The sequence below is a fragment of the Sander lucioperca genome, chromosome 12 (genome assembly GCF_008315115.2).
Source record: "Sander lucioperca isolate FBNREF2018 chromosome 12, SLUC_FBN_1.2, whole genome shotgun sequence".
NCBI lineage: Eukaryota > Metazoa > Chordata > Actinopteri > Perciformes > Percidae > Sander > Sander lucioperca.
Genome location: NC_050184.1, coordinates 27,303,615 through 27,327,842, shown reverse-complemented (window position 1 = coordinate 27,327,842; position 24,228 = coordinate 27,303,615). Strand labels below are relative to the sequence as shown.

The window sequence follows — 24,228 nt, the reverse complement described above, 5'->3', positions numbered from 1 at the left end:
TGATATTTACATGAACACATTGACAGCTGCAAACTTATAATGCAACATTTACTCGTATACTTTTTTTTTACTCTGGTTCATTTTCCATCACAACCACAACTCAGTGATTACAACCTCTCGAATCTGTCACTGCAACTTCACATATGTGCTCTCTCACATCACAAAGTGGCCAATCTGCGCACCTCGACTTTCACAACACTCTTGCAAGTGCAAATTTTAACATACAAGTTCAGATTTTTTGTTCTGCAAGTTCTCACATTGTATTCTACAAGCTCTCCCTTTTTGCACCATATTTACCTTCATATTTCAGCTGTTGTTCAAGAGATGTGCCTAATCTCGTTTCACCGTGATTTATCTACACACTGGCCTTCCTGCGGCTCTAGATAATAAAATGGGTGACATGTTCTTGCATACGCACAAACATACGCACACACAGACACACACAGAGCTGTGTAAAAAAAACAAACTGTGCTGAGTGAGACTTCCTGTCACGCAGACAGTGAAAGCTCTTATTTCTGCGATTTGTCGGTTTTCCCCTCAATGGAGACATCCTGAGGAACTGGCAAAACTGACCGGCATCTGGTGACAAGCACGGGCTGTGTCACTTCTTCATCCGTTAAACACACAAACACCCTCTCACACACACACGCACACACAGAACCATCACCACCCACTGAGACTGTGCTGGTTAATGTTAAACTGGAGCAGACAGAAGCTTAGTAAACCATTGGCTTAACCTGTGATGAGAGGCATTATCTCAGCCTCCAAATATCACTGTTGTTTTTTTAACACCACCCACCCATCTACACACACACACACACACATACACACACACACACACACACACACACACACACACACACACACACACACTTCCTTGGAGATAGTAAGCAGCTGTGCAATGTGTTCACCCCACACCCCAGTGACTTCAAACACATACGCTGAGTGACATAGTGAGGAGCGAGTAAACAGCAGCCCACACACCTGGACAGGGAGCAGACTAGGAGCAGAAAGGAGGAGTAGTGAGGAGAGCTGTTGCACAGTGCGCCACCAGGTCAACCAACAAAACACCTGTGTACTGGCAGGTCCCACTGACTCTATTCTCTGTCTATCTGCCTGCAGATGAAAGACCCTATTCAACCAAGTAGTGCTCAGCTGCTGTGCGCTCATTCTCCGTGTGTGTGTGTGTGTGTGTGTGTGTGTGTGTGTGCGTGTGTGTGTGTGTGTGTGTGTGTGTGTGTGTGTGTGTGTGTGTGCTTGTATGGATGTGTACCTGGGTGTAAAGGAGAGAGAATAAAGAGACGGAGGTAGGGCAGGAGAGAGAGAGGACAAGAGAGAAAGATATGAAGTCTGTTTGTTCGCAAAATGAATCAAAGGGCCTTTTATATTTGAGACGGAGTATGAGAGGGGACAATGAAGCGATGAACTAAGAAGTGGAGGGGTGGACTGACTGATGAGTAAAATTGGAGGAGAGTGAGTGAGATAAAGGTGGTCACTGCAAGGAGCAGAAAATGGAAGTCAGCTGTAATGGGGAGGGAGAGACTTCATTAAAAAATGCATGTAATTACAAATTACTTCACTGAGGGCCCTCTCAAAGACAGTAAAAGAGGCCTAACTTAATCTCAACCACTGTTCCCCTGTGTTTAGTCTGAGCCAAACTCACAGTCAGAATCACATTACACACACTAACAGCCCCATTAACCTCTGTAACAGCTCTATCCTCAGGGCACACACACACACACACACACACACACACACACACACACACACACACACACACTGAGGCACAGACAGACGCTGCCACACACAGATACATACACAAACAATAAAAGACATGTAAAGCTAAAAGGCACAGAGTACATTGTTGCCCAAGGTCACAGAAATACTATGCTCCCTATATAACAAGGTTGACACACACACACACACACACACACACACACACACACACACACACACACACACACACACACACACACACACACACTGAGAAAACACACATATAGCACATAATCACAGGGTGTGCATTCATCTGAGTAAACACATGAAATCACTAAACCACTCACACTGGCCTACAGACAAAGTCAAACACCTAAAAACACAGTCAAACCTGCAATCATGCAAACAGACATACACAAACACACTAATATACACAGTTGCTTACACCATCCCAACCAATGTTGTGCATCTGGTATAAACCATCCAAAAACTAATTACTGCATGCGCAGCTGGGGCTAAAACAGTGCCTTTATCTGGGGAGGAAACAAGGAGCTCTTTAAGCAGACCGAAAACGAAACACCCCTCCAGCAGAATGGTTTTAATGTTGTAAAAGGTACCACCCTAATTCAAAAACAATAGGGTCAGAAAGCTTTCAGAGTCAGTTTATGTTGTTTCCGCAGACAGCTGAGGAGCAGCTTGTGGCGCTTGCAGGCAGGCTGCCTCTCAGCTCAGTCAGGGGTGACTAGGAATGGGTTTGAGACAGAATTAAGGAATGCTGTTAATTGGAAGGGAAAGGTTTTCACAAGCCGGACCCTCTGCAGATGTTGCAGACTAACACACGGCAGTGCTGGGTCATACTTCGTCAACTGCTCTTGTTAAATGGCTTTCTGGTGATCTCTCAGACAATAACCAGGTCTGAGGAACATTAGAGCACATGATTAGGACTACTTAATGGGCCGTGATGGGTCATGGATGAATGGAGCAGAGGGGCTTGGGGGGTTGACAGTGCTGAGAACCTACGAGATGAAAGCAGACATTCCTCTGAGTGTTTCATCACACACCTAAGTTTGGTTTATTGAAAGAATCAGCAGCCACATCACTGTTACTGTTTTTCCAAGCTTAAGGGCTCGATCACATAAAAAAATATTAACTCCATTCAGTGGTGACCATCTGCTGCAACTGTGTTTTCACCTGAGGTTATGATAGTTTAGGAAAGTTTCTTTTCATCGATGAACCACTGTATAAGAACTGTGTGTGTGTGTGTGTGTGTGTGTGTGTGCTGGTTGTGGTTCTTATGTGTCTCACCTTACGAAGTCGTCCATTACTGGTTCCCAGAAAAACCACAGTGTGGTTGTGTACATTGTCCACCGAGACCGAAGTGAGACCCGTGTATTCAACCAGAGGAATGGCCCTCAGGGACCTCCGTAGGGCCAGAGGGTGCTGTAGGTGAGCCGCACCGCAGTCCAGCTGCTCGGGCTGCAACTACAACACAGACAAAATCAGAGTCAGTTTAATGCTCATTAGCTCTCGTATGGAAGCACACCATACAGATTAGAAAGCTGGAGAGAACAGTGCACAAAAAGAGTGCTGCATGATGAAAGCAAAGTGGAAAACAAGATCTGATAGTAGCTATCACAACGGTGCCGCTCATTCTTCTAAATCACTTTTAAGACATCCCAGTGAATACTTGAAAAGGGCTTACAAGGGTCTTCAACACTCATAAGACTCTGCTTTTGTCAAATCCTCAGCAGGCAATGATAAAACATTAGTGCCATGCTTGGATGAGCACCAGGATCTATTGGGAATTCTCTGAATATTTTAGAGCATGCGAAGGCAAAAAAAAAAGAATTAAGCACAGTGGATATTTGTAGAGTCGTTTCCCACGGGCCCTTCTGCTCGCGGCCTTGTCTCTCTTATCATAAATTGTGTCTGGCTTTTCCTCAGTGCTGGCCTTCAGACTGTCGACTACAAAAAAGATCACATTTCAACGGCCATGGCAACAAATTGTCAAACTTAAGAAAGACTAGCTTTATTCTGTGAGTGGTAAGTAGGTTGTATTACAGCAAAAAAAGTCCACTCTAAACCACTTTGAACTGAGCAGTTGTCTATCTGACGAAGGCCTATTGGCCAATTGAGATCGTATTCAGAAAACTGGTCATAGGAGGAGTGGCCCTGGGGCCACAGCCGACAAGACAGTGCCAGCGAGTAGGGCAACTTTCTGACCTGACACCACAGTGGGCGCGGGGCAGCCTCCTTTGACCTCAGTTCTGCCAGTCAAAACAACCACAATGAAAAGCTGGAATTTCACTGCATTCCTATGAAACTGTGCAAAGCTTTCTCTGTCTTTATTATCAGTCATCATCAATATAGAGGAAAAACACAAGGGGTAAATATAGCGTGCAAGACTTGAGTTTCCTTAAGGGCAAATATTTAGTTTGGTATGCAAGTGGAAAGCATAGTTAAAAACAAGATAGGCCTAATATCTGACTGTATGTTGACTACAAAGCTGCTATTTATTCACTGATTATGTGCTAAATTTGTGGTTCAGTTATAGCTACCGGCACACACTGAATAAAAAAACTCAAACTGAGTTTGAGCTGATAAACAAAGTAGACTATTGACCCCTTCCTCTCTTCATTTTTTGATAAGACAGGGAGCTGCTGGGTGTGAGGGGAATCTCACCCTTCCCATAACCCCCAGCGTGGCTTTGAAACATCTTTACAGCCATCATGTCAGGAGCCTCAGGGCTAAAGATGATAACTGTTGTAACCAGAAATGGAAACAGCCAGAGATTTAGCAGTCAACAGTGAGTTTGTCTTGTTTCGTAAGGATCAGAACAAATGTAAGGACCTTCATGAATGAGAATCAGATGGGATTAATGGCCAACAGTGGTGGAAGAAGTATTCAGATCCTTTACTTAAGTAAAAGTACTAATACCACACTGTAAAAATACAAGTAAAAGTCATGCATTGAGAATGTTACTTAAGTAAAAGTATGTAAGTGTCATCAGGAAAATGTACTTTAAGTATAACAAGTAAAAAGACTCAATGCAGAAAATTCTCACATTTTAGAAACTGGAAAAACAGTTCTGTCAATCAATTAAGTGTTAAATCAGCTAATCATTTCATCTGTACTTGTAGGCCTATATATTGTTGGGTAGTTAAATTAATAATAAGACATTATATTTTATAAACTACATGTGTTTTGTGTGCAAAAAGCCTAATTTGTAAAGTAACTGGTAACTAAAGCTGTCCGATTAATGCAGTGAAGTAAAAAGTACAATATTTCCCTCTGAAATGTAGTGAAGGAGATGTAGAAAGTGGCATGAAAAGAAAATACTCAAGTTAAGTACAAGTACCTCAAAGTTGTATTTGGCCAAGTCTGTTTACACTTACAATGAACTCTGGTTTGCAGTGGTAGGTATTATAAAAAGGGTACTAATTAAACTAAAGCTCCAATTTTCATCACCTCAAGGCTTTCTCCACTGGGGATATATCCATTTTGAATCCAATAATGTTTACAAAATAATGCATACATAAGAAATGAAATCATAAGATAATTGTTGTGACTGTTAACTAATTCTGCCCCATCCAGATACTGACATTTGGTTCAAGTGGAATGGCTCAATTTTTACCGATTACTTACCATTGTTTTTAAATTAGACTTTTAACGTCACTTGATAAAATGTATACAAAAATTTGCAAAACATGCAAATCAAACTATACTAATTTCAAATTTAATATTTCTATAAGCGCTTACCACCAGGTTTCCCTTCTGAATGCAGGCTGCCCCGGAGCCCTGGATAACGCTGTCCAGCACCTGAACATCGCTGCTGGGAGAGTTGGAGCAGTTCCTGCGGCCTTGTCGGATCTCCTCCTCGATGTCTCCAAACTTAAAAGCGCACAGAGCAGACTTTCTGTCCGCCTTGGAAAACACTCCAAACAGGTACGGTTCTGTGCTCTTTCCGTCGTCTGTGTGGATCTCAGCGGGGTAGACGGACAGCAGCCGGTTGTAAATGTTGCCGTTAAATCCACACTGTAGAGGCATCTGGATGTAGGATTCAGTGAGCTTCCTGCTCTCCGGCCCGCTTGGTTTTCGAGGGTTCTCGGTATCCAGACATATCCTGGCGAGGATGCTGTTGGGCTGGCTCTCCTTGTGGCCCATTTTCGCATCATTATTGAAGGCGATGTAGGAATAAGTCTTCTGCATGAAAGCGTGGACGAAGTCCAGCTTGTTTTTGGTTTTAACGTCTTGTTTGATCTTGAATACATTATCCTCTGAAGGGTTAATGTCATAGGTGAAAAGTCGGGATAAATCCTTAATGTTCAAGGAGCGGATGGCGATCTCCGGGGTGTTCTCAAAGCGCAGGTCCTCCTTGCTGTGGTTCTTGGGGAAAAACTGGGTACCAGCCCCTGTGTAAGTCGCCCCGACAAGAAGCCGGGTGTTGCCCCCGTGGCTCTTGAAGATGAGCCCGACAGTGGATGCGTTCGGATGATTGGCAGCGATGTTGAGCATGCTGGGGAAAACAGTCTTCTCGCCCTTATGTGGGAACTCCACCGCTATCTCCGAAATATTCTCCATTTTTCTGAGCTCACAGAAGCCTTGATACACGGACCCACACACCACCACGACCCCTTGCTCTCGGTCCAGCTTCAGGAGCTTGTTGTGGTTGTTAGTGAGGGATTTGGGATGCTCGCACGGAGCCTGTGGCAGCTGTGGCGCATGGCACAACAGGTTGTCCTCCACCGGCCCGGTCCTCTTCTCCACCTCGATGCTCAAGGTCCCGTTCAGCTGGTAGACTGTGTTGACGGTGGCCAGGTAGACCTTTCTGGACACCGGGTCCACCACGAAGTTATTTGTCTGATTTGGAGACGCGAATGTCTGTTGGATGTGCAGCGCGCTGGCACTCCGGCGCGTCTCCAAAGCCATGACGCCGAGAAGCAGAACGGCTATCTCTATCGAAGGAGGCATTTTTCCTTCTGACCGGCTTCCGCGTGTTCTGTGCCGAGGGGTGCATTGAGCAAAGACAAAATTCTGTGTTTGTTCCTATTGCGACAATCGGAGAGGAAAGGCTGTTTCCTGCTCAACGCCTAAACCCAGAATGACGCGATAAGCGAGTCGTGCTTCCTTTTCAGGCTGCCTCCCCTGTCCCTCTCTTTCCACTGTGCAGCTCAGTAGCCTCTCTCCCGAGGCGAACTGAGCCACAATACCTCGTTGAGATTTTTATGATTTTAAACAATAGCCTATTAAAAAAAATGTTAAAGTTGATTTGTTAATACGCAATTTCTGGACAATGTCATGCCCGCACAAAAGTGATCAAACTTGTTTGGAGTCATGTTTTAGTCCAGCGTATTCAATAATTGTCTCATAATAAATAATAAGACTAATAAAAGTACAAATTTAAGTAACATTTGGGACGTCAACTCGTGAACCCTAAAGAGTGGCACTGCTTCCATATAATGTCACCTCCCATCAAAGCACTCTGATTAGTCATTGTACAATTACAGGACACCTAATTTGACCTACTTTTTTTTTTCATGTTCAGCTACATTTGAAACTAATTCGTTCTGATCCTACTATAAGTCTAATAATAACTTCATTTTCAATATTTAAGATTTAATGGGAGCTCATCCTGCCAGTTGTAACGACCATATAGTCCATACTGTTTCTTTCAAGACGGGTCACTTGATGAATATCCATCCCTGCATGGTTCCGCTCAATCTGGGGGTTAATGACGGGTCACCGTCCCACCTCCTGTGCTCCCCAGTCCCTCGGCTCTCAGATTAGTTCTGCAGATCTGGAAGGTTCCGTTTTGGGCACATACGGCACGGTAAGCACCGTGAAAGTGCTACCAGATGGGCACATCAACACACCTTTCCGGTTTTTGACATACACATCTTTCCAACACAGCTTTCTTGCGCTCTTTACCTCATAAATATTCAAGCACAACACATGCGCCCCCACTCAAAAATGCACGAATATGGTTAGCATTTTTGTCTCTGGATGGAGTGTGCATATGCTCACATCTCTGAACTGAAATGAATGATCCTTAGTAGGCATACGACCACGAATGTGTCAGACACTGCATAAATTGCAGGCGAGCCCGAGAAGTGTTATCTCTGAATACATGCAATAATTAAAGTTGATGCTAAACTGTGCGCTATCGCTTGCTCCTATTTACTGTGGGCTCACTCTCTCCTCTCTGTCACCACTTGCAGCTTTCAGTAGGGCAGATAAGTGCGTCCCGTGTTTACATTGGCGCACAGCCATGCGCATCAAATCTGGCAGTGTAGAATAGGAGGAAAGCGCTCCGACAAAGTGCAACATAATGACCCCCCATCTGCACAGCACAATGACACAACCAACAGTCTTAACACTGTGCACGTGCGTGTGAGCGCGACCCTCAATAGGCAGTTAGAACGCGTACATGAAGTCCTGTGGGGATAAGGCTAGGTGTGGGTTAAAGCTGTCAGCAGACATCACCAGCAAGGTGTGACTGAGTGCTGTGGTGTGGTGCTGCTCAATCAAACACGACATTCAACGGAAATAATGTGTGTGTGTGTGTGTGTGTGTGTGTGTGTGTGTGTGTGTGTGTGTGTGTGTGTGTGTGTAAGAGAAATGGTAGAATAAAATGCGGGGACTGTTTGTAATAAAAATATTGTCCCTGGTGGCTCACTCGGACTTTTGGCAGTAAGACTGCGGTTAAGACTGCGGTTAAAGGGGCCTTCCACCCAACCTGTTTCCTTCCTGATAAGGTGCAACACCACATTGTGTTCAGACTCCCAAACTCCCTCATAGAAGACCATTCACACAAACTCAACACAGGCAAAAGATCTCCATCTAGTGGTTACATGAGGAACCTGCAAGAAGGGACTATTAAAAAGGGGATTCAGACTACAAAATGTGTGTAGTCAGCTCATCCTGCAGTCATTAATCCCCCCAGACATACACCCCCAACAATACACACACAGACATTAATTTAAAAAAAGTCTTGTGAGTTAGTCAGGAATGCACTTTATTTTATTCCACACTTAGAAAAGGACATCAGAAGGCACTGGAGTGGTTTAGCACACAAGCCCACATCATAGGTGTTACTGTAAGATCAAGCTGAGGTCAAAGGTCAGCTCCCTCTCAACTTGTCTACTATGCTCACATTAGCAACATTGAAATAGATGAATACATCTACCATTTTAATTGCATGTTCAACTTGAGAAGAATCAAGTTCATCGACGTTTTGACAAGAAATAAATTAAATTCCTCCCGGTGGGTTTTATCTTTAGACAAGGATGACAGTGATCCTGACCTGAGTCAACTCTTATTCCACGGAGGCATACTATCTTAAGAGTGACAACTTTTAAAGTGTCTTTCAAAGGTTTCTCAAATCTCAGCCTGACTTATGTTATCTAGCCGTGTGCTAAAGTGCAGCTGTACAGTTCAAATGATCTCGCTATCTGTAAGGAAATCAGCCTCTCAGCATGAAATGCAGAATGAATTATTTAATATACTAGGTCTTCTCTTGACTTGATGAGAGAGAGAGAGAGAGAGAGAGAGAGAGAGAGAACAATAAAGACTGTAAACCCAGCCAATGAACTGTACTCAAGGAGGCAAGGTGCAGAAACACACCACTAAAGATCAAGTTCATGTTCAGATTGTGAATTCTCTAACAGATTTCCCTTGCAAAAAGATACATCCTTGACATCCAGGAAAGACATTCATGGCATACTGTATCTGAATAAAAGCGAGACCTGCTGAGCAACCTCCCCTTTCTTTCCTTTCAGCTTGGACCCTTTGGGTGCTCAGGCATCCCTGGGTAGACTAAGGTTTGGCACTGGGTGATTGCACCATAAGATGGTGTACTGGTAGAAAAAGACGGACGGCCAGAAAAATAAGGAAGTCTGATGAAGAGTACAATATCAGTGTGCATTTGACTAACACGGCAGTGGAGACGACTTGCACTGTAGATATAAAGCAGCAGCATTCCTGTTCCAACTGAGATGGAGCTGGATAAGCACCAGTGGTCTCTTTTTCCTGACCTGATCACATCAAATATGGCGGGAGGGGAGACAATTATCCTGGCAAATTGATTTTACTTGGACAATGGCTGTGTGTCATTGCTTTTAAAACACAAAACTGGCTCCTATGTATTGTTTCTTAATGAAAATATGCAGCATTGTTTACATGTTGCAAGTATGGCTAGATGCTTTAACAATAACCAGATGTTCTCTGTGTGTTTATGTGCCGTTTCTATGGTGAGTAGCGCATTGTAGCTTTTCCTTCTCAAGCTGGCCCATTCTGTCTTTGTGTTTCAGTTATAATCCCCACTATTAAACACAGTTCTTGTTTTACTTAAAAAAGGAAACAAGTAAAAGCATGTGATCTTTGCTATTAGAAATGGTAAGGAAGCACAAAACAATTTTTTAGTCATCTGACACGCAAAGGTCATGGTCAGTCCTTCAAAATGTTCTGTATGAACAAATTCTATCACAGCAAGGAACTCCCAGGATGGTTTTGATCCAAGTTCAAATACATGTTGTACATGTACATGTACTTGTTGGTTCAAATCTACCAATCACAGCTAAGTAAAAGTTCTTTTCCTAAAGGCAATCAACCACATTATCACATTGGCATTTCATAACAATTGGACTGGGCCTTTGGAGCAAATCGCCAACCCAGTTTCCTGACTAAGCTCCCCGTCCTGTAGAATGAGAAGAGTGTAATGCTACATGGTACTGAATAAAATAACGTTGAAAAAAAAAACAATATTATTAGAAATAATAACATTATAATTGATTAAACTCTAAAGATAAAAACAGTACAATGCTGCATTCTGAGAGACAGCAACACAATAGTTCATTTTTAAAAATGTAAACAGTCTTGTCCTTCCTAAATAACAATCATGAGTGTTCTCAACTTTTACTCTGTTTCTTCCACTTTTTCTTGATTCCGTGTGCGTATGTGCTCGGCCGTATTTTCCGTGCCTGGCCACGCAGCCATTTCTAACGGCAATCACGTTCTTCAAACTTCCTGCATGATTGCAGCTAAAGTTACATCACCTGGTGTCACCAAAGCAACATGTGCTGGCTTCAATCTGGTCATCCTGGGGGCTGTAGAGCACGGTGCGTGTACCCCAAGAGAGCGTCCCAGTTTCTCCACAAGAAGGCCAGCAAGAGGATGAGGAGGAGGGTGGAGAGCGTGCGCAAGCGCGTCTTCATCAGCGGGACCACACAGTTGGCCACAGTTGAGACAAAGACCAGAAGGACAGCCATAAGGGCCAGCAGCACATTGATAAGTTTTCCCAGGAGGGTCCGGGCAGTGGCATTTTCCAGCCCCTCCAACTGGACGACCTGCTGTTGCTGCTGCTGGAGCTCCATCTTAGAGATCCTGGTCTGACACGCCTCCAATGCTTCCTGCAGAAGACATGCAGAAGGAAAAAAAATAACCTCAGCAAAGTCACTAGGAGTTAAGAGAACTAAACCCACAAGATACTACTGTATATACTTAATGTCCACTTTACTGTACTGGACTGAATTATATTCAAATGTTATTCTAATTTTCTTGCCCTTTCATGTTTGTATATGGGGTGCATAAAACATTAGAAGCATCTCTCAGTATAATGCAATCCAGTTCAACATCACTGAAATCCACAACTTTAATAATGAACAGTAAATTAACACCTCTCTGACAGTGTCAATCAAAATGAACATTATTAACTTTGTAAAGGTACAATTTATGGCTGAACTGTTGTATTGGATTACATTAGATTTTACAGGTGTCCCTAACAGAGTGACCACTATATATATATCTATATATATATATATATATATATATATATATATATATATATATATATATATATATATCTATATATATATATATATATCTATATATATATATATATATATATATATATATATCTATATCTATATCTATATCTATATCTATATATATATATATATATATATATATAGATATATATATATATATATATATATATATATATATATAAAATAGACCTCTACTGCCTCCTGCTTCTGAGGAAAAGAAATGCAGCCTATGGGCAACTTAGACTGTAAATACACTTCATGCAGGTATACACATGTAAAAAAACACAACGCTATGATAGATAACAGGAAAGGACAGAAGTAATGTAAGAACAAACAGAAAAGCTAATAGACAAACAGGATTTTATGTATCATCTTCCTGTTTACAGTCAACATGGACAATGGACAAAGAGATGTTGCCTTTAGCTGTTTGAGGGGTGATTACCTTACACTTGACGTCTAGTCTGAGCAGACCAAATTAGCTTACAACTACTTAAAGTGAGGCTGAGCTCTCTTTAGCACTTTCCATTGAAAGACCTCTTAGTGTGGAACTCTAAATGGCAAAATAAATAAAGACTGTATGATATAATGAAAAGAATATTTACAGAATACTACGTATATAAGAAATTGTGACATCATAAAACTCAAACAATTTTCATTGTGAAATGTCATTTTGTCACTCCTATTCTGAAGATAGTTCACAATTACCTTGTTGTTGCTCTAGTTAACAGAAGCTACCTGGCTAAATTCAGTAGCAGCTGTTGCGCGTGCTGCTAAGAGGTTGAGAGCATAAGATTGGCTGACGGGCCAGGGAGCAAGGATTAGTGACAAGAGCATTAAGTGACATTATGAGAACGAAAGCATCACTTCGAGAACAGACTTCTGACAAGGGCATTTGGAATTAAAAACTATTAAATATGGACAAAACCTCAATAACTTTTTATGAAATTATTTTGAGTGGCTTATTTCTTTAGTAAAATGTCATAAGCCAATGATAATATCAACACAAGTATCTGTATGTGTAAGTGCAAAAATGTAGTGCATTGCTGCATTCATATAAAATGTGATGCAGTTACTCGTGTGTGTTTATTAGGTATTCTGTAATGGCTTTCAATGACTCATCGCTCAGAAGTGAGGACCAGAACTTGTCATTTAATTGAACACTTTGCTTTATCCTCTTAAAAGTCTCATCATTCCTTTCTGACAGCTCATTTGTACAACGGACAGAATTTTAAACAGCCAATTTTAAGTACAACAAGAGACTAGGAAAATGTAATTTCGACTAATCTGATTTTTGTAGCCGTTAATTTATTTCTGACATGGGCGGTGTGCTTGTGGATGTTAGCCTGGCAGACAGACCTGTATGTCTCTGGCTCTCTCATAGGACTGGTAGGCGATCTTCTCCTCCATGCTGGCCAGCTCCTGTTTGAGGTTAAGGATCTCATTCTGGTGAAGTTCTGTCAGGTCATTCAGCTGCTCCTCCAGACGTTCACACCTGAAGCCACAAACACACGTGTCAGAGTCTGGGGCATAGTTAGCTTAGACTAAAGAAACACATGCAGGAATTAGTAGAAACAGACCCTGAAGGCATCTGACCACATGCCACCTGACTGAACTAATGACTTGCCCTGACAAGATTAGGGCATGCTTACTCATCTGCTGATCCAACTGGCCAATCACAGAGAGTCAGCAGTATGAGAGTGGCCAATGGGAGGTACCCAGCAGGAGGAGAGGGATCTATACTGCTGTTCATTTTGGCAGGCACATACAATTGGATGGACAACATAGCACAAGAATAAACATTAGACTGCCTCTGTGTATGTCTGTATGAGTTATTTATACTAAATATTTCAGGTACGTAATATAAACATTCTTGATTAACTGATTATTTGTTTGGTCTATAACATGTCAGAAAATAGAGAAAGGGCTAAATCACGTATTCCTAGAGCCCAAGGTCATGAAAGATATTCAATTAATATTATAGAAGACTATGAAACCCAACAAGTATTCACATTGGGAAAACTAGGAGCAGTTCATTTCTTGCATTCTTTCTTAGAAAAGTATGTAATTCATAGATATCAGAATTGTTGTTGATTAGTTTTCTGTTGATAGGTTAATTGATTCAGCGCTACATTGATCACAATGTAATTAGTCGTTATTTGCAGCCCTAGTTTAGAAAGTCAAATATTAGGCATTTCTTAGTTAGGCAAGAGATGGATTCAGTCCCTGAGAAGATATTCAGCAACATGACTGGGTTTTGAATGATTACTCCCAAGAGGCGGGCTGAAAAGAGATCCTTAGTGGTCATTCTGTTCTATTCGCTATTATTTTAGTCTTAGAGGATAAACACAGACTGCTCTTGACTCTGATGGACATTTTAGGGAGAAAAATGCTCATTTTTCTTTTACTACGTAAGCGACTCACTATATCTCCCTTCCTTTCCATTGTCCTGCCCTCTTAATCTTTGTGCCCTCTTGTCAGAACATTCGGGAGGAATGTGAGGGTGTTTTTTACGGCCAACTGCCCAGAGACAAACCAAAACAAAAGCTGCACAGAGACGTCTGAATCTAAAGACGAGACATGCAGAGCTGGGACAAGGGCTGAAATAACACCAGGGATCTTTGTACTTAGAGGACACTTGTGAACTGTGCAGGTGTGTCTGTCACTTTTGTGAAATTCTCAACTGCTGTCTCAAAACAACAAAACTAACACGAAGCTCTAGGGCTGGACGATTAATCGAAAATTTATCGACTTCGAAATTCTGAAGCTGTTATCGACGTATTTTTCCCATGATGATAAATTCGATAATTTTTATAAAACTGAAATTTTCATTTCAAGCGATGTGTGCTTTCATTTCAATTTTATACATTTTCATTAAATAAATAGCCATAATAGTTCCCGCTTTGTGTGTTTCCTTCAATTATTTTAAAAATCACAAAATAAAGCACTTTTGAATTAGAAAAAATATCTCACCTTCAATATTTGAGCTTATTTACAGTACAAACCGTGCCAATGAACTTTGACGACAAAAAAAAAATGAATCACAATTTTTTTTAATTATCGCTATTGAGGTAAAATGTGCAATTAATCAAGATTTTGATTTCAGGTCATACCGTGCAGCCCTATGAAGCTCGTAACATTTGAATGTACATTTCAGCATAATTGCTAGAGCAACTTGTTCAGGCAACAGAGTTAGACATTGTAATAGTACTGGTTATGGGGGATTCATAGCAAATAATAAGATTGCCACTCAACATCTGCATAATGCATGTGACAATGGCACATGTGCTTTGATGCCCAGGTATAAAGACGAGGTCTAGGTCCAGGTTATGTTTTTATCTACAGTGTGTACTTGCTATGATAAAAGCTCTTCAGAGCATGAGCAGGGCGAGTGTCGCCTGTCATGATATGTCAACAGCAGCACAGCGATATGAATGATCAGTATTGTATTTAGATGTATGTTTCCAAAAACAATAGTTCTTCCTGATTACACACTGTAAGAATTGTAGGGGATTTCTTTTGCTAAACAGTAAACTGTTTAGGAATGTATGATACACGCAATCGTATTTTCCCTTTTCTCTCTGTACCTGAAGCGTTCCTCTTGTAGTGCTTGCATAACAACTGTGTAGTCTCTCTGATAGTGGCTCTTCAAACCATCAAGGTTCTCCTCTAGCCTTGACTGGCCCTCCCTCAGCTCCTGCATCTCCTGCAGCAGCATGTCAAGGCTGGAGCTCTGACTCCTCTCCAGTGTGTTGCCCTTGGAACTTGGGGGACCTCCGGGGGCACCTGTGGTGCTGTTGGCCCCCGCTGAGCCTGATGTAGCACTAGAGCAGTCATCCTCACTACCATACCTGGGACTGGGCTGGAGGTGATGCCCAACGCTGCCCAGTGAACGTCCGCCAGCCCCTGTCACACCTTCTTCCACTGAGGGGTCGTCAAGAGAGTCTTTAAGAGAGGGGATGTTATCAGCGCTGCCGAATTTGTTGCGAATCAGCGACGCAATCTCACGAGGTTTGGAGACGACGGCCCCGGCAGCAGAGTGGGTGGCCTGGGAGAAGCTGGAGAGGCCTCCCTTCACGCTGTCCACCACGCCTTCACTGAAGCCTGTGACTTTGGCTCCGACATCCTTCAGGCCCTGCTGCATGTCCCGCAGAACATCCTTGGGCTGGCGTGGGATACCGTTATGCTCCACTTCCCGCAGCTTCCGGTGGTAGTGCTCGAGTTTCCTTTGCAGCTGCTGGATGGTCTGCGCCGACTTCTGGTTCTTTTTCTCAAAAACCTGACAGCCACAAACAGGCTTCTATTAGTGAGGGGAATACACATTACACTGCAATAACACACTCCACTTCAATTTATTTAGTGAGTTCCCTCCCTATTACATAAGCCTGTTAAAAATATAAAACAATTAGTCCCCTAGGTTAATTTATCTTATCGATATATACATATTAATAGTTTAGTAAAGTGCAACAACTCCTAATTTTACCTGTTTGATGCGTGTGCTTTGCTGTTTGTCAGCATTGTTGGCTAGTTTGAGGTACTCTGCAACGTTGTCATCCCTGGCTGTCTGCTCGATCTTAATTTGCTCTGTGAGTTTAAGGATTTTCTGCTGCAGCTGGGCGATTGCCTGCTTTGTGCGCTGAGGGTCTGGGGTGCCATCCTCACCTCCAGGGAATGAACTGTCTGTGCCACATGAAACAGCCAGCGGTGCTTGTCCCAGCCCACTCACCTCCAGTCGGTCAATCTGACAGTGAAAAGAAGAGAGAGGAGGGGTTTGAAAAAAGTGTGAGTTGCAGATTGAGAGTTTTGCTGACACGCACTAAAAACAGAGGGTTCTGCATTTCTGCAGCCACTCACGGTCAGTTTGTCTAAAGAGGAAGATGAAAGATATTGTTTTTTCATTCATTTACAAAGAAAAGAAAGTAGAAGGGAAAAAAATGACTTTCAACATTTTCAGCACATTCATACAAAACTAAATGTTTCAAAGTGTGAATCCACAAGTCTCTTTTGTAAAACAGACAACAACTAACAATTATTTTCAATATCGATTAATCTGTCAATTATTTTTCTCGATTAATCGATTATTTGTTTGGTCTATAAAATGTCAGAAAATGGTGAAAAATGTTGATCAGTGTTTTCCAAAGCCCAAGATGACGTTCTCTTGTCCTGTCCACAACTCAAAGATATTCAGTTTACTGTCACAAAGGAGTTAAGAAACCAGAAAAGATTCACATTTAAGAAGCTGGAATCAGAGGTTTTCCCTTTTTTAATAAAAAAAAAAAATAATCGAACCAATTATTGAGTATTAAAATAGTTGCCGATTAATTTAATAGTTGACAACTAATCGATTAATTGTTGCAGCTCTAAATCTCTGTTTTTGTTTGTTCAGGGTGCGACAATATAGGACAAGACTGACAGGATATTAGATTTTTGCTCACAACAGTTTGACAGATTAAGAATTATTTGTCTGTTTAGTTCAGACACTGACCGGATTTTGTCAAACAAGGCATTTGTGTTAAAACTAAAAAAAAAAATTAAAAAAAAAATTGGGTTTTTCCTGTATTTTCCTAAAACTATATTAACTCTATCTGAAAAAGATGATGAACCTAGTAGTCTAGTAGCACCTTCAATCACAGGCAGCCAAGAGCCAATGTGATTCATTTCCTTCAGCGCCTCGGGGGAAGAACATGTGTCTATCACACACTGTGATACTGCTGGAGCTAAACGCGCAAAAAGGGATTGTAATCGAAATATTCCTCTCATCACTAAGCATGCACACAAAATAAACAGCTGAACCTGACAGCACACCTTGGAGGCCCAGAAGCCACCCAGAAAAACAAAAAGCCTGGGAGGACCAGGGAAAGAGTTAGAGCAGACATCTACCACTCAGCCTCTGAAAAGGCTCGTCATTATTACCACTCCATAACAGGTAAAGACAAAGCACCGGCTGCTCACCTGCATGCCCGATAGCATGACTAATTGATGACAGGCACCACAGTCAACACAAACCACAGCGTCTCCGGTAGAAGGCAAACCTCCATACAAAGGTTTATTTCTGACAAATGACTAAAAGTGCACAGAAATTGCCCCAAACTAGCTCTTTTTGAGAAATCATCTTCTGTCACAGAAGCGACCTTAACACGCGCAAAAAGCGGCTCACCTTTCCATTCGTCAAACGGAAAAATTGTTCCCAGTGCATTTTCCCCAAAGTGAAGGCGAGCTGTGTATTTTCATCGGTCCTGACACTTTGTTGAAGTTAAACAGCTAAATCCGCGACGGTTCTTTTAAGTTTCGCCTGGCACGGCTGCCGCTCCAACTCGCCGGGCTTGTTGTGAAAGTTAAAGCACACCTAACAGGGCAGAGCGGGAAGCCCCGCCCCGCCCCGCACTCTCCCCTCCCCTCCCAGCTGAGAGATGACGTTATCCACTGAGCTACACGGCAGGCAGCTGTCAATCATCCTCACCAAGAGCAGAAATAGCTCCTTAGTCAGGGACTTTGTTACTGCAAATAATTCACTGAGAGACTTACAACATCCACAGAAAAATAGGAATACTACTACAACACTTAATAACCGGTATTACCAGACTACTACAATTACTATGTTTATCAGTATTAGAATTACAATAGTAGCTACATTTAATTCAAGTACCTGAGGTACTTGTATTTGAGTATTTCCATTCATGCTACTTGATACTTGTACCTCACAAGTATTCAGAAGGAAACCTTTTTTTTACTCCACTACATTTATTTGACTACTGTAGTTATTACTTACTTTTCAAACTAAGATTTTACATACAAAATATGTGATCCGTTTATAACATATGATGCACTAATGTAGATTAACATATCAAATTGTTTAAATTAGCTCTAACTCAACCAACTACAATAGTAAACTACTTACACATAAATGCATAAATGATAATCCATGGTGCTTTCTGTGGTACAGGAATTGCAACTAGGGAATTATTACATGGGAATGTCATTCATACAGTAACTGAGCTCATTGCTGCTACTTTTAACAACAAATAAATGAATAAACTACATGGAAGAATGGGCAACACAAAACACTTGGTGATCAGTATCTCGAACCTACACCACAAAAGACTGTTTCTTAGTTTATTTTTTACAGTATATTGGCGTACAATGTTTTACATCATTACCGGCAAGGGTGGCAAACATTTTGCAATCAGAGTTAATATGTGAAGTGAAATCGAGTTGAACAAGAGGCTACAGGGCAGATTGCGGGTGTGGGCCCTGATCTCTCTGTTTGTGTCAGCCAATAGACAGTACCTCTAGAGGGCAAGAAAAACCAGTTTGACATCCCTACACACACACACACACACACACACACACACACACACACACACACACACACACACACACACACACATTCCTTTGAGTACAAGGAAAAATTTGGCAAGTCATTTACAATGTTTAGGTGATTTGGCTTTACAATGAAATTGTTTTGCATCATGTGGATAACTGTACAACAGTGTTAAATAGAAGAAGGACCACATCCATGAGTCAATTGACCTAACAACTGTTGTGTACAGTAAGTCTAATCATGATCAAATCCCCTTGACGGGCAGCCAAGGTGATCAAATGAATAAGAGAAATAGAACAGCCTGCTGGGCTGGCACAGTAGAGAACTAGAGGTGACTTATCAGAGCGGCACATGGTCTGTTCTTGGCTATAAACAAAACAGTATTAATAGCTTTATGAGGGCGAGCATGATTGAAGTTCTTATTTAATCCATATGAGCATTCCATGGGGTAAAATGTGAAGATTTCCCAGTTTGCTCTAGTCTTACAGATGACTACATTATCTGAATAATTAAATACTGTATGTGCCCTCTGACTAAAGATATACCATAGATAAAGAGGGCAAAGGACGAGTCTGCTAAACCCTTTGGACTGGAGTATCGTGCAATACAGAGTAGATAGTGGTTTTAGACACTGTGATAAGAAGGCCTAATGATCTGTACACACTGGTAACAAATCAACAGCCTGTTATTGGTCATTGATCCGTCAGCAGAGTTCTTCGTTACTGTATTTGAAGGAACCACACAGCTGTTTACAAGAGTGTACCCTCTTTTACAGCTGTACAGACGACTGTTAACTGCACATTTATGATCTCATTTTTATACAGACTTATACTGTTATGTTCCCACACATAGAAAAGCAATGCTTGATCCCCAGCTTTCTGATGCAGATAGTTCCAGTTACTGAACAAATTGTCTGTACAATCAGTGACATCCCCAAATGGTCAAGTTTTTCTGTGACTAATCATGCATGTAATTAAAGATGGTGCGCTGAATGATTAGGCTAATTTCCCAGGGTTAACAGAACCAAACATGTTGATGTGCTGAGCCACTGAAGCAAGAAGCGATAGGCACTGCATCACTGGAGCTTGTTGCCTAATGAGGGAAACTGAGAGTGTGTGTGTGTGTGTGTGTGTGTGTGTGTAATTTGGGGGCTGCCTGATCCCACCCTGATTAGACTTTATCAGTAAAAAAAAAAAAAAAAAGACAAAAGGTTTTGCATGGACCTGTCCCCTGCCCTATGGCTTCTTGCATACACACACAGAGGAAGGAGTCTGTTCATACTCCACCCTTGTCCCAAACTGGGTCCACCTGCTGGTAGACCAGGTTGCGCAACAGCCTCTGATCCAAGTAAAGCTGTTTAGAGCTGTGAAAAAGCAACCCTGACTTACCTTAGATCCCCTAAAGGCCTGGGAAAAGCCCAGCCAAAGCTAAACTCTCAGACCTATGGCCATACGTCTTATACACACAGGCATTCCGAAAGCATTACTAGGCTAATGTTGTTAGATATGCATCACACATAATTAGATACATGCAACAAGAACATCTTGTACTGGCCCATCTCAATCTCTCGCAGCTACACATATGTTTCAAATTCCTTGCCTGCTCAATGTAGATCACAGAGCAGAAAATGGAATGATGCTGACCCTTTTCGATACCTGGGCCGCTGTGGTAAGGACGGAGCCTTGCCTTGGTACATGGGGCGCATGCTCCACCAGGTGAGCCACCAGGGCGCCTCTGCCATCTTGTTTTCTACTCCTCTAAGTCCTGTTTAATATGTTTGTTGTTTTGTAAGATAACTCAGGTGAGTTCAGGTTCAGTAAAGGTCGAGATGTTCTGACAGCCAGAGTGGAAACAGACAGTCTTAACCTCTTGTCACACACGCTGACCAGGTCAGGCCGAATGGAATTTGAACCCCTTTTCCATCGACTGCTGCTTATTTTTTAAGGATAAAGAATTTTAACACCACATGTTGAAGAATTAAACAATACCCTCATAATATTTATGTTTTAGACTTATAGCTTATTTAGTTGTCTTTAATACAGTATGTACTGTAAACATGGAAATCATAAACCACAGCATTGAGCTGAGCTTTGATTGTTTTGAATACAAACATTTAAGTCTAGTTAGTTACCCTTTCTATTCTCTTTTACACAAAAAACTGTTATCTATGGTCAAGGTCAAGTTTCTATTTGTATGTGAGTGCAAACGTACAGTACCTTGTTGGTTGTTATGCCTCGCATTCCTGTGATGTCCGCTTGTGTGTGTGCCAAGATGCACACACACCAGGACAGTGTACTGTTCTGCTCTACACCTCTCCTACTGCAGCATTCTTTGAAGTACGAAAAAGGTACAGGTACAGCGCTGATTTGACACAGCACATCCGAGTATGAGTGGTTAAAGGTTGGTTCTCCAACCTTGCTTATCTACAGAGTCCAATATCCATGACCAACGGGACCTTGGAGCCATGATGGATATAAGAATCAGGGTTTTAAGGTGTGTTTTTAAGGTGGTTTTGAATTTTACAGCTGCCTTCTCTCCATTTATACCATTTGGATCTCTCTGACCTTATCACTCAGTAGGCCTCGAAGCCAATCAACTCTGACTGACTGAACTTCACACTCCTGATTAGTTGGTTTGATCTTTAACCCTGGAGTCAATCAAAAAAGTGGTCGTCATAGCAACAATATGACATAGTGACCCTGATTTCTTTTATTAAACAGAGACATTTGTATGAGTTTGTGCCTTAACCGTGTAGTTGGGGTTGTAGAGCAGAAATGAGCGTGCAATGAAGTGCATGCGGGTCCATGGAGTGTGTAGCTGCAATTAGTTATTGATAGTTATTTAGTTATCAAAAACATCAGAGCATGTGACAAATCTGTACTACATTTAACACTAATCCTTTTTTTCCTACCATGTCCTTTTCATTTCCTCATGGTTTCAGTTCCCATCCAGGCATGCCACATTAAGCAGTGCTAAAAGTGACACACAAGAGATGTTTCTAATAGAAATCCACTTTTTGTTTACTTTAAGTTTATCCAATATGGCAACAATGAACCCATTCACCAGATATGGAAAATTACATAACTCCATGTTTTGCTGGACAAGAGGTAGTTTACTCAACATATTCACTCATGAATTAGCACAAAACCAAACGCGATCTACTAATAATCATGCACAACAGACAGGCACACGCATTTCCTAAAGAATTAAAAGGGTGTGAGAAAAGCCTTTCGTGTTCACAACTAGAGTTGCAAAGGGGCGGAAATTTTCTGGTAAATTTCCGGAAACTTTCCATGGAAAGTTAAGCTGGGGAATTTTGCAAACATTCCAATTTGGAAACTTTCATGGGTATTAATGGAAATTATGGGAATTATTGGGAATTTACGAGAATTACCTGGAAATGTTGGGTAATTCATACAAACTCCATCTTATACAAACATAAATATAAACATTTCAGCTTCAATCTGCTGTAGAATGTTGGATTCTAGAAATGATCTGTGCAGTGGGTGTGGCCTCAATAGCCCTGCAGTAGGCTAAGTAGTAGCCCAAACCATTGACCTTTAGCTTAATATATGAAGGTAGCTAGCATGCTGCCTTTGATTTACTATGGTTATTGTTATATGCATGCTAAGCTAACCATCAGCGCTGTCTATTGTTTCCAGCCTATCAAGAACAAGTGGGCTATACAATTAACACACATAGGTTAATAGCAACGGGTTATGTATTTCCCCCCCCCCCTGCGAAAAAAGAAGAAAAAAAAACTCCCATATTTTAAAAACTAAATGTTGGCAAGTATGTAGTAGCCTATGCTGATTACTGCGTGCGTGCATGTCATTAACGAATATAGGGAGGACATTCAACTGAAGTTGCATTAAATCAGGTTGTTTTAACCAAGATTATGCTGCAAGATGGGTTTTTTCAACTACACTTAAGATCCCTGTTATAGACTAACAGTATTATAACAAGCAATATTAAAAATATCCAGTTTATTCTCATTAATTCCCGTTTATTCCTGTTAATTCCCATATATTCCCATGGAAAGTTTCCAACTTCAAAAATTCCCAGAATTTTGCAACTATTCACAACCAAGAGAAATAAACACACATCAGCTGAGAGTGCAGGTCTGAGGAGAAAGAGGAAACAAAAAACAGAGGCTTCTCTAGGGCCCCACTATCACAACAAAGCCTTTCAATCCCTATGATTTCAAGACAAAATCTTCACACCAAGAGTTTGGTCTCCTACCAGATTTTGCGGGTGAGTTCTGAAACACCTTCTATGCTTTCAACACCTTTTCTTATTTAGACACAGGACACATAACACACCCATTTTAAGGTGAGTAGCCGTATAAACACCACATCAATGTAAACACATACTGGAGTCATGACGTGGCTTGAATCATTAAGGAAGTGAATAAAATGAGTCAAAACCTCAAAAACATACTATTTACAGGTAAGACTCACAGTGGTGGGAGTAGGAAGTGGAGAGGTGTCAGCAGTTACCAGGTTGAGGATGACCTCCATGGTGGGGAGACGCATGCACACGGCCTGGACTGGACTTTTGTTTGGTCTGTCTATCTGTTTGTGTGTCCCTCGGGAGACGACCACAGCCGGGTGAGAGGGGAAGAGCGTGGCCCTAGGAGAGCACTCATCACTCAGGACACTTCTCCCAAACAAAGTCCACTTGACTCAGAGTCCACCGGACAAAGACTCTAATTGACAACAAGGAAGTAGAGACTCTTAGGAATTACTGTTGGATCAATTGAATATCCAGAATCCATAGAGTTAGAGTGCCTGGTACTTCCAGCAATGAACCATGACTATTGATAGCCGCAGAGTCTAGGGAGTGTTGTGCTGCTGGTTCACAGAGCAGTCGCTCCTCAAAGCCCATGACCACGCTTCAGTGCCAACACACGCTTCGCAGTACACAGCAACCGGCAGAGAGCCTATGGAGCACAAATATATGCGCTTCGATAAGCATGACTCCCACAGACAGCGCACATTCGTGGGAGAACAAGGACTCCTCTGGAGCAAAGGGTCCGTCTGATGTGGGTTTGGGGTGACAGAGCAGAGGCGGTTAATCAGATGAAGGCTTGCAGGGTTGGATGGTTAAAAGAAGGAAGAGTTTACTGTGAAGTTAAGTGTTCAAAGAGTCCGTCGGGGATAAAATCCTCAGAGGGTGAAAAGAGAGGCAGAGACCCAGAGGACGGATGTGAGGGGAGCGAGGGAGCAGACAGCAAAAAAAGAGCCCACCAGGAGCTGTCACTGAGAGGGAGCGAGAGAGGCAGCTAAGGAAAGAGGGGTTGTGAGAAAGCTTTGTGAAGGGAGGAGGGGTTGATGGAGTTTCTAGGCCAGCTCGGCTCCAAAACAGGGG

The 24,228-nt window shown here is 42.0% G+C and overlaps 2 protein-coding genes across 16 annotated transcripts in view; both read right to left on the bottom strand.

Moving 5' to 3' along the window:
* plxnd1 (plexin D1) overlaps nucleotides 1-6,864 on the bottom strand; it is a 64,637-nt gene extending 57,773 nt beyond the window's left edge. Inside the window, exons 1-2 of the mRNA XM_031316386.2 lie at nucleotides 5,476-6,864; nucleotides 3,022-3,198 (exon numbers count right to left, since the gene is read on the bottom strand). Coding sequence (XP_031172246.1) covers nucleotides 3,022-3,198; nucleotides 5,476-6,687 — 1,389 coding nt within the window. The 5' untranslated portion in view covers nucleotides 6,688-6,864. The remainder of the gene's footprint in view (nucleotides 1-3,021; nucleotides 3,199-5,475) is intronic.
* A 2,081-nt stretch (nucleotides 6,865-8,945) lies between these two features.
* Nucleotides 8,946-24,228, bottom strand: part of tmcc1a (transmembrane and coiled-coil domain family 1a) — a 43,965-nt gene continuing 28,682 nt past the window's right edge. For 13 of the 15 annotated variants that reach the window (XM_031316399.2, XM_031316398.2, XM_031316401.2 and 10 more), the window contains 4 exons: nucleotides 16,021-16,278; nucleotides 15,125-15,816; nucleotides 12,897-13,032; nucleotides 8,946-11,123 (listed from right to left, as the gene is read on the bottom strand). In XM_031316399.2, coding sequence (XP_031172259.1) covers nucleotides 10,809-11,123; nucleotides 12,897-13,032; nucleotides 15,125-15,816; nucleotides 16,021-16,278 — 1,401 coding nt within the window. In that variant the 3' untranslated portion in view covers nucleotides 8,946-10,808. Of the gene's footprint in view, nucleotides 11,124-12,896; nucleotides 13,033-15,124; nucleotides 15,817-16,020; nucleotides 16,279-17,694; nucleotides 17,877-23,318; nucleotides 24,165-24,228 lie in introns of those variants that run through there. The other 2 variants (XM_031316407.2, XM_031316408.2) reach the window with 2 other exon arrangements.